The 11,559-nt window shown below is 39.5% G+C and overlaps 1 protein-coding gene across 1 annotated transcript in view; it reads left to right on the forward strand.

Moving 5' to 3' along the window:
- EPB41L5 (erythrocyte membrane protein band 4.1 like 5) overlaps positions 1-11,559 on the forward strand; it is a 171,459-nt gene that overhangs the window by 143,856 nt on the left and 16,044 nt on the right. The window contains 1 exon segment of the mRNA XM_017891982.1: positions 8,167-8,260. Within this exon segment, the coding sequence (XP_017747471.1) occupies positions 8,167-8,260 (94 nt within the window).

Consider the following 11,559-nt stretch of genomic DNA (forward strand, 5'->3'; position numbering starts at 1 on the left):
CCCAAGGTTATTTATAGATTCAATGCCATCCCCATTAAGCTACCAATGAGTTTCTTCACAGAATTGGAAAAAACTGCTTTAAAGTTCATATGGAACCAAAAAAGAGCCCGCATTGCCAAGACAATCCTAAGTCAAAAGGACAAAGCTGGAGGCATCACGCTACCTGACTTCAAACTGTGTTGGGGATCTTTTCATGTGTTTGTTGGCCATTCGTATAACTTCTTTGGAGAAATGTCTATTCAAGTCCTTTGCCCATTTTTTAATTTTATCTTTATTTTCTTATTTTTTAGAGACATTATTGCTTAATCACCCAGGCTGGAATGCAGTGGCACAATCATAGGTCACTGTAACCTTGAACTCCTGGGCTTAAGCGATCCTCCTGCCTCAGCCCTCTGAGTAGCTAGGATTACAGGCACACACCACCATGCCCAGCTAATTTTAAAAAACATATATTTTTTAGAGATAGGGTCTCACTAAGTTATCTAGACTCATCTCAAGCTCCTAGCCTCAGGCAATCCTCTTACCTTGGCCCTGCAAGGTGCTGGGATTATAGGTTTGACCTATTGTGCCTGTCCACCCCATTTCTTTTTCTTTTTTTTTTTTTTTTTCGAATCCCATGATAGATTACCCATTTTTAAATTGGGTTTATTTTATTGTTGAGTTGTAGGAGTCCTTGATTGAATATCAATTCCTGATACTAGACTCTTACCAGATATATGATTTTGAAATATTTTCTCCCATTCTGTGGATTGTCTTTTCACTTTCTTAGTGATGCTTTTTGATGGATAAAAATTCTTTTTTTTGATGAAGTCGAATGTATCTACTTTTCTTAGGTTGCTTGTGCTTTTGGTGTTTTATATAAGCAACCATTGCCAAATTCAAGATCATAATGATGTACTCCTATATATATATAATTTTTTAACAGTTGCATAGCTTTGGCTAGAACTTCCAGTATTAGGAAACTTATATTTAGATCTTCCATCTATTTTCAGTTAATTTTTTCAGCTGGACATGGTGGCTCATGCCTATAATCCAGGCTGAGGTGGGAGTATTGTTTGAGCCCAGGAGTTCGAGACCAGCCTGGGCAACATAGCAAGACCCCGCCTCTACAATTTTTTTTTTTTCAACTAGCCAAGCATGGTGGTGCATACTTGTAGTTCTAGCTACTTGGGAGGACTGCTTGAGCCAGGAGGTTGAGGATGCAGTGAGTTGCATTCATACCACTATACTCCAGCCTGGGTGACAGAGCAAGACCCTGTCTCAAAAAAAAAAAAAAAAAAAAAAAATTGTATATGCTGTGAGGTAGGGGTCCAAGTTCATTCTTTTGGTTGTGCATAAACAGGTGTCTCTATCCTAGATCTTGGCAGTCCTATCAATCAATTGGTCGTTTCCTTCTGGTCCTGGACTCTGAGTTCTATTCCATTGATCTATATGTCTGTCCTTATGCCAGTGCCATGCTGTTTTGATTACTGTAGCTTTGTAGTAAGTTTTGAATTAGGATGTGTGAGTCTTCCAACTTTGTTTTTTTTCCCCAAGATTCTTTTGACAATTAAGGATCTCTTGCCATTTTGTATAAATTTTAGAACCAGCTTTTCCCTTTATGCAAAACAGGCTGCTGGGATTTTAATAGGCATTGTATTGAACCTATAGATTGCTTTGGTTAGTACTGTAATTTTAACAGTATTAAGTCTTCAGATACATGATGTAGGATGTCTTTCCATTTATTTAGGTGTTCTTTAATTTCAGTGGTGTTTTGTAGTTTTCAGTGTACAAGTCTTTTGCCTCCTTGGTTAAATTGTTTCCTAGGTATTTACATCTTTTATGCTGTTGTAATGTTAATTTTGTTTTCAAATTGTTCACTGCTAGTGTATAGAAATATGACCAATTTTTGTGTATTTATCTTGTATTCTGCAACTCTGCTGAGTTTATTAGATCTAATAGGTTTTTTTTTTCTGCATTTTTTTTAAAGACGAAGTCTTGCTCTTGTTGCCCAGGCTGGAGTGCAATTTCAGCACGATTTCAGTTCACTGCAACCTCTGCTTTCTGGGTTCAAGTGATTCTCCTGCCTCAGCCTCCCTAGTTGCTATGATTACAGGCCCCCACCAGCATGCCCAGCTAATTTTTGTATTTTTAGTAGAGACAGGATTTCACCATGTTGGCCAGGCTGGTCTCGAACTCCTGACCCAGGTGATCTGCCTGCCTCAGCCTCCTAAAGTGCTGGGATTACAAGCGTGAGACACCACACCCAGCCAGTTTTTTCTGCATTCTATAAGATTTTCTATATACATGATTATGGCATCTGTGAATAGTGATAGTTTTACTTCCTTATTTCCAGTTAGGAAGTTTTTATTTCTTTTTCTTACCTGATTGCTTTGGCTAGAACTTGCAATACAGTGTTGAATAGAAGAGACAAAAACTGGCATTCTTATTTTATTCCTGAAAGGGATACAGGGAAAGCTTTCAGTCCTTCACCATTGAGTGTTTTGTGTGTGTTTTTCATATATGCCCTTTACCATACTGTGGAAATTCCCTTCTGTTCTGTTTGTTTTATCATGAAAAGTGTTGCATTTTTGTCTTAAGCTTTTTCTGCATCAATTGAGATGCTTATGTGTGGGATTTTTTCCTTCATTCTGTTAATGTGATGTGGTTTTCTGATACTGAACCACTCTTGCACTTCTAGAACAAATCCTACTCGGTCATGTTAATATAAGCTTTTTAATATTCTTCTGGAAGCAGTTTGATAGCATTTTTAAAGGACTTTTGCATATGTACTTATAAGGGATATTGGCCTGTAGGTTTGTCCAACTCCTGGTGTCAAGCAGTCCTCCTACCTCAGCCTCCCAAATTGCTGGGGTTTATAGCTGTGAGCCAGCATGCCTGGCTGGTTTGTAATTTTCTTACATTGTCTTTATTTGACTTTGGTGACAGGGTAATAATGTTGGCATCATAGAATGATTTAGAAAGTGTTCCCTCTTCTTCTGTGTTTTGGAAGAGATTGAGAAAGACTATTGTTAGTTCTTTAAATGTTTGGTAGAGTTCACCAGTGAAGCTATGGTCTTGGGCTTTTCGTTGTTGGAAAGTTTTTGATTACTGATTCAATCTCTTTGCTTATTATGTCTGTTCAGATTTTCCATTTCGTCTTGAGTCAGTTTTGGTAATTTGTTTTCAGGAATGTTTGCATTTCACCTAGGTGATTTAATTTACTGGAATAAATTGCTCATAGTATTTTCTTCAAATCCTTTTTGTTTTTTACTGAGAGGCTCCGCTATTTTTAATTTCTGATATTAGTTGAATCTTTTTTCTTCCTCATAAGTCCAGCTAAATATTTGTCAGTGTTGTTGATCTTTCAGTGAACTAACTTTTGGATTTAAGTTTTTCTTAATAGACATCTACAGAACTCTCCACCCAAAAACAACAATATACATTCCTCTCATCACCACATGGCACATACTCCAAAGTCGATTACATAATCGAACACACAGTATTCCTCAACAAATGCAGAAGAACTGAAATCAGAGCAGCCACTCTCAGACCACAGCACAATCAAATTTGGAAATCAAGACCAAGAAATTCTCTCAAAACCATACAGTTACATGGAAATGAAATAACCTGCTCCTGAATGACTTTTGGGTATATGATAAAAATAAGGCAGAAGTCAAGAAGTTATTTGTAGCTAGTGAGAACAAAGATATGACATACCAGAATCCCTGGGACACAGCTAAGGCAGTGTTAAGAGGGAAATTTAGGTTGGGCGCGGTGGCTCACGCCTGTAATCCCAGCACTTTGGGAGGCCGAGACGGGCGGATCACGAGGTCAGGAGATCAAGACCATCCTGGCTAACATGGTGAAACCCCGTCTCTACTAAAACACACAAAAAAATTAGCTGGGTGTGGTGGCGGGCACCTGTAGTTCCACCTACTTGGGAGGCTGAGGCAGGAGAATGACGTGAACCTGGGAAGCGGAGCTTGCAGTGAGCCGAGATCGCGCCACTGCACTCCAGCCTGGGCGACAGGGCAAGACTCCGTCTCAAAAAAAAAAGAGGGAAATTTATAGCACTAAATGCCCACATCAAAAAGTTAGAAAGATCTCAATTTTAGTAACCTAATATCACAACTAAAAGAACTGGAGAACCAAGAGAAAACCAACCCCCCTAACAGAAGATAACCAAACTAACAGAAGATAAGAAAAAAACCAAGTTAGACCTGAACCGAAGGAGATCAAGACACACACACACACACACACAAAACATTGAAAAGATAAATGAGGCTGGGTGTGGTGACTCATGCCTGTAATCCTAGCACTGTGGAAGGTGGAGGTGGATGGATCACTTGAGACCAGGCATTCAAGACCAGCCTGACCAACATGGTGAAAGCCCATCTCTACTAAAAATACAAAAATTAGCGGGGCGGGGTGGCACACGCCTGTTATCCCAGCTACTTTGAATGCTGAGGTTCAAGAATAACTTGAACCTGGGAGGTGGAGGTTGCAGTGAGCCGAGATTGCACCATCGCACTCCAGCCTGGGAAACAGTGAGACTCTGTCTCAAAAAAAAAATCCAAAAAACCACAAAAGATCAATGAATACAGGAGTTGTTTCTTTTTTGGAAAAAAATAATAAAACAGACCATGAGGTAGACTAATAAGAAAAGAGAGAGGATCTAAATAAACACAATCAAAAACAACAAAGGAGATATTACTACTGACTCCACAGAAATACACCTAACTATCAGAGAAGATTGCAAATACCTCTATGCCCATAAAACTAGAAAATCTAGAAGAAATTAATAAATTCCTGGACACACACACTCTCTCAAGGCAGCCAGGAAGAAATTGAATCCTGAACAGACCAATAATGAGCTCCAAAATTGAATCAGTAGTAAACAGCCTACCAAACAAAAAAAGCCCAGGATTAGACGGATTCACAGTTGAATTCTACCAGATATGCAAAGAAGAGCTGGTACCATTACTGCTGAAACACTTTCAAAAAATTGAGGAGGAGAGACTCCTCCATAACTCATTCTATGAAGGCAGCATCATCTTGATATGAACACCTGGCAATGACATGACAAAAAATGAAAACTTCAGGCCAGTATTCTTGGTGAACATCAATGCAAAAATACTCAACAAAATACTGCCAAACTGAATCCAGCAGCACATCAAAAAGCTTATCCACCACAGTCAAATAGGCTATATCCCTGGGATGCAAGGTTGGTTCAGCGTATGCAAATCAATAAATGTGATTCATCACATAAACAGAACTAAAGACAAAAACCACATGATTATCGCAATAGATGCACAAAAGGGTTTTGATAAAACTCAACACTGCTTCAGGTTAAAAACTCTCAATAAAATAAGTATTCAAGGAACATATCTCAAAATAATAAAAGCCATCTCTGACAAACCCACAGCCAACATCATACTGGATGGGCAAAAGCTGGAAGCATTCCCCTTGAGAACTGGCACAAGAAAAGATACCCTGTCTCACCACTCCTGTTAACATAGTATTGGAAGGCCTACCCAGAGCAATCAGGCAAGAGAAAGAAAGAAGGGGAATCCAAATAGGAAGCGAGGAAGTCAAACTACCCCTGTTTGCAGATGACATGATTCTATATCTAGAAAACCCCATAGTCTTGGCCTGAAAGCTCCTTAAGCTGGTAAACAAGTTCATCAAAGTCTCAGGATACAAAATCAGTGTTCAAAAATCACTAGCATTCCTATTCATCAATAGTAGTCAAGCCAAGAGCCAAATCCGGAATGCGTCCTATTCACAGTTGTCATAAAAAAAATAAAATACCTAGGATTTTCTTGGTTTCCAGGGAGGTGAAGGATCTCTACAAGGAGAGCTACAAAACACTGCTTAACGAAGTCAGAGATGATACAGACTAATGGAAAAACATTTCATGCCCATGGGTAGGAAGAATCAATATCATTAAAATGGTCATATTGCCCAAAGTAATTTATAGATTCAATGATATTTCTGTTAAACTACTGATAACATTCTTCACAGAACTTGAAGAAACTATTTTAAAATTCATATGGAACCAAAAAAGAGCCCAAATAGCCAAGGCAATCCTAAACAAAAAGAGATAGCTGGAGGCATTATGCTACCTGACTTCAGACTATACTCTAGGGCTATAGTAACCAAAACAGCATGGTACTGGTATAAAAACTGACACATAGACCAGTGGAACAGAATGGAGCCCAGAAATCGTGCCACACACCTACAACTATCTGATATTCGACAAAGCTGACCGAAACAAGCAATGGGGAAACAGTTCCCTATTCAATAAATGGTGCTGGGATAACTGGCTAGTTATATGCGGAAGATTGAAATTGGACCACTTCCTTATACTATGTGCAAAAATCAACTCAAGGCAGATTAAAGACTTAAATGTAAAAGCCAAAACTGTAAAAACTCTGGAAGACAATCTAGGCAATACCATTCTGGACATAGGAACAGGCAAAGATTTCATGAAGAAGATGCTAAAAGCAATTGCAACAAAAGCAAAAATTGATAAATGAGATCTAATTAAAGAGCTTCTGGATAGCAAAAGAAACTCAGCCAAGTAAGCAGAAAGCCTACAGAATGGGAGAACATTTTTGCAAACTATGCATCTGACAAAGGTCTAATATCCAGCATCTATGAGGAACTTAAGCAAATTTACAAGAAAAAAAAAAAAACCTTAAAAAGTGGGCAAACGACTTGAACGGACACTTTTCAAAAGAAGACTTATATGTGGCCAACAAGCATATAGAAAACAGTTCAACATCACTGATCATTAGAGAAATCCAAATCAAAACCACAGTGAGACACCAACTCAACCAGTCAGAATGGCTATTATTAAAAAAAATCAAACAATAACAGGCGAGGTTGCAGAGAAACAGGAACGCTTATACACTGTTGGTAGGAGTGTAAATTTGTTTAGCCATTGTGGAAAAACAGTGGGTGATTCCTCAAAGACCTAAAACAAATACTATTCAACCCAGCAATCCCATTACTGGGTATATACACAAAGGAATATAAATCATTTTGTCATAAAGACACATGCACATGTATGTTCATTCCAGTACTATTCACAGTAGCAAAGACATGGAATCAACCTAAATGCCCATCAGTGGCAGACTGGATTTTTAAAATGTGGTATGTACACACCTTGAAATACTATACAGCCATAAAAAAGAATGAAATAGAATGAAATTGTGTCCTTTGCAGAAACATGGGTGGAGCTGGAGGCCGTTATCCTTAGCAAACTAACACAGGAACAGAAAACCAAATACTGCGTAAAGTGGTAGCTAAATGATGAGAACACATGGACACATAGAGGAGAAAGACAGACAGTGGAGCCTGTCAGAAGGTAGAGCACACCAGGAGGGAGAGGATCACGAAAAATAACTAATGGGTACTAGGCTTAATACCTGGCTGACAGAATAATCTGTACAACAGACTCCCATGATACAAGTTTACCTGTACAACAAACCTGCACATGTACCTCTAAAGTTAAAAAACAATTATACTTTTCAGCTTCAAAGTTGTTAATTCATTTTTATAATTTTTCTTATTAATATTCTATATTTGTTGGCACATTGTTTTCTTGGTTTCTTTCTTTGTCCACGGTTTCATTTTTTAAAATATTGATGCACTATAGATGTACTTCGTTTCAGGGTACATGTGATAATACATTAAGCACTTGATGGGCACTTAGGTCAGTTCTGTATTTTGACTGTAGTGAGTAGAACTGCAATAAGAATGGGAGTGCAGGTGTCTTTTTGATATATTGATTTTCTTTCTTTTGGATGTTTACCCAGTAGTGGAATTGCTGGACCATATGGTCATTCTCTTTTTAGTTTCTGAGGAACCGCCATACTGTTCTTTAAAGTTGCTGTACTAATTTACATTCCCACCAGCAGCGTAGGGTTACCCTTCCTATGGGTCCTCACCAGCATCTGTTATTGCCTATCTTTTTAATTATAAAGCCATTTTAACTGGAGTGAGATGATGTCTCATCGTAGTTTGAATTTGCATTTCCCTGATAATTAGTGATGTTGAGCATTTTTTCATATGCCTTTCCCTACATGCATTTGTTGCACTTCTTTCCTAAGCCCCTTCTTTGAAAATCCTGCCTGGACCCAGGTCCTATATGATGTGAGTTTATCTTTTTCTTCCTAGTGCTGTGTTAAATGAGAATAATGTGCCCCTCCCCAAAGAGTCTCTTGAGACTCTGACGTATATCACACCTGCCGACAGTGGTTCTGTTCTAAAGGTAAGAATACTTTTACTTCTTAAAATTTTTGCCAAAGACAATTTTGAATTGAATCTTGCAGTATAACCAAGGGCATCTAGTGATTACTGATGGACACTGGGACTTAAGATGTGAGAAGAGCGGCCGAGCACAGGGGCTCACACCTATAATTCCAGCACTTTGGGCGGCCGAGGCATGCGGACCCCTTGAGCTCAGGAGTTTGAGACCAGCCTGAGCAACATGGCACAACCTGTCTCTACCAAAAATACAAAAAATTAGCTGGGCATGGTGGCATGTGCCTATGGTCCCAGCTTCTCAGGAGGCTGAGACAGAAGGATCACTTGAGCATGGGAGGTAGAGGTTGCAGTGAACTGAGATCATGCCACTGCACTCTATCCTGAGTGAGACTATCTAAAAAAAAAAAAAAAAAAAAAAGATGTGATAAAAGGATTGAGCCACAGTTCTCTAGGGAGAATCCTGTTGCCACACCACTCACAAGAGGATCTTAGGGATTCTTCTCCAGTTTGTGTGTACTTTGTTTATATTTTGGGGCTGGTTTTGGATGTTGGCTATGCTTTCACTCATATTTCCTTTTAAGATAGAGTGTTGCATGCAAATAGTGACTAAGTGTTTCTTCGATGAAAGAAATAAGGGATCTTGTTGAATTAGTAGTTTCATTTACTCTAGGGCAGGGGTCCCCAATCCCTGTGCTTTGGACTGGTACTGGTTCATGGCCTGTTAGGAACTGGGCCACACAGCAGGAGGTGAGCTGCAGGCAACTATTGTCACGTGAGTTCCACTTCCTGTCAGATCAGCTGTGGTGTTAGAGTCTCATAGGAGTGCAAACCCTACTGTGAACTGTGCACACGAGGGATCTAGGTTGCTCACTCCTCGTAAGAATCTAATGCCTGATGATTTGAGGTGGAACAGTTTCATCCCAAAACCATACCCCACCCCCAAACCTGGTCCTTGGAAAAACTGTCTTCCACAAAACTGGTCCTTGGTGGCAAAAAGGTTGGGGACTGCTGCTCTAGGGAATGTAAGCTGTGTGAGAGACTTGACCTGTTTTGTTCATTGCTGTATCCCTCAGGCCGGTCTCAAACTCCTGCCCTTAAGCAGTTCTACTACCTTGGCCTCCCAAAGTGCTGGGGTAGCCTAAGTGTCTCAAATAGTACCTGGCACATAATAGACACTAAATAAACATTTGTTGATTGAAACAAACTTTTTGAAATAACAGAGACCTATCACTAATTACATTGCAACATAACCAGCTCATCTCAACTTCTGCCTTTTCTGTATCCACTTGCTAAACCCCTTACCAATTCAGAAATCATAGAAACCCAGTTTATTGCCAATGAATGTTTTAATTTGCAAGTTAAATTAAAAATTGTCCTTGCATGAACACTTACCATTTGTCTCTTTTATTGTATAATGTACATCTCTTGTAATTTGCCAAATACTTCACAAAAGGAAAATTAAAATCACTTGTATTCTCACTACTCAATGAAAGTGTATGGTTGGTATTTAGGTATATAAGTATCTTTCAGATTTTTAGGCTTAAAGAAAAAACCCAACGTAAAATATCTTCAGTCAGGCATTTCTTTTCTGCTAATTAAAATCTGAAAAGATACATTGATTAATCATTGGAAATCATTAAGCAGAACCTGAGATGTTTTTAAAGCAGAGAAGGACATTTAGTTCAAAGATTTATTGCATACATAATATGTACCAGACAACTTATTAAGTATTAAAGATTCAAAAATGAATGAGTGAAACATGGGCTCAGCTTAACTGCCTATAGTCTAGTGGGAGAGAGAATTGTCATACATTGTGGTAGAGACTTGCACAAGCTGTTATGGTGCACTTAGTCCAGGCAGCAGGGTGGGAAGATGCGAGAACAATTTTTCATGTTTTTGTGGTTTAAATTAAGTTGCATGTTGAAATATGAATAGGAGATTCTCTAAGACCTGAAGGCATATAGGCAGAAATGGAAATGTGTAAATGGGTGGCTGAGTGTGATGGCTCATGCCTATAATCCCAGCACTTTAGGCCAAGGTGGTAAGATGGTTTGAGGCCAAGAGTTTGAGACAAAACTGGGCAACATAGGGAGACCCCATCTCTACAGATTTTTTTTTTAAAAATTAGCCAGGCATAGTTTTACATGCCTGTAGTCCTGTCTTCTTGGGCAGCTGATGTGGGAGGATCATGTAAGCCCAGGAAATTCAGGCTGCAGTGAGCTATGATTGTACCATTACACTACAGTGTGAGTGACAGAGCAAGACCATGTTCCCCCCCGCCCCCCCCCAAAAGAAAGGTATGAATGAAGGGCCCTTTTTTCTTGTGTGCTATGCCCTAGGTTCCTATTGTTTATTGCCAGATTGGCATTTTATCTTTTGTTGTTTTAAAATTCTCCCAGACCCCCTCCCTCACAGTAGAGAATTGTGTCCTCTATAAGGTACTTCAAGTACTGGTTAACCAAAAGTATTAATTAACATTTATAGGGAGAGAGTTCATATTGTATTATTTTACGAACAGAAGCACCCATAAGTCTAGATAAAGGAGCATTTGGAATTTAGGCATCTCCTTTATCCACTGTCTCCTGTGCTGACCTGTTATTGGTTTTTGTTTGTTTGTTTTTGAGTTCAAAGTGTGATATTACCATACAGAGTAGTATGATTCTCCTCTAGTCTAAAAGTTAAGAGGCTGGGCACAGTGGCTCACACTTGTAATCCCAGCACTTTGAGAGGCCAGGGTAGGAGGATCACTTGAACCCAGGAGTTCAAGATCAGCCTGGGCAACATAAGTGAGACCCTGTCTCTATAAAAAAAATTGTCTGGGCATGGTGGCACACACCTGTAGTCCCAGCTGCTTGGGAGGATGGCTCGGGCCCAGGATGTTGGGGCTGCACTGAGTTATGCTTGTGCCACTGCACTCCATCCTGGACAGGGCAAGACCTTGTCTCAAAAAAATTTTTTTTTAATTATTTTATTGTATTTACTTTTTTTTTCTTTGAGACGGAGTCTTGCTCTGTCACCCAGGCTGGAGTGCAGTGGCGTGATCTTGGCTCACTGCAACCTCTGCCTCCCAGGTTCACACCATTCTCCTACCTCAACCTTCTGAGTAGCTGGGACTACAGGCGCCCGCCACCAGGCCTGGCTAATATTTTGTGTTTTTAGTAGAGACAGAGTTTCACTGTGTTAGCCAGGATGGTCTAGATCTCCTTTCCTCACTATCCACCCACCTCGCCTCCCAAAGTGCTGGGATTACAGGCGTGAGCCACCACATCTGGCTGTATTTACCTTTTTTTTTTTTTTTTTTTT

This window comes from Rhinopithecus bieti, unplaced genomic scaffold (assembly GCF_001698545.2).
Source record: "Rhinopithecus bieti isolate Rb0 unplaced genomic scaffold, ASM169854v2 scaffold_19969, whole genome shotgun sequence".
In the NCBI taxonomy this organism is placed as follows: domain Eukaryota; kingdom Metazoa; phylum Chordata; class Mammalia; order Primates; family Cercopithecidae; genus Rhinopithecus; species Rhinopithecus bieti.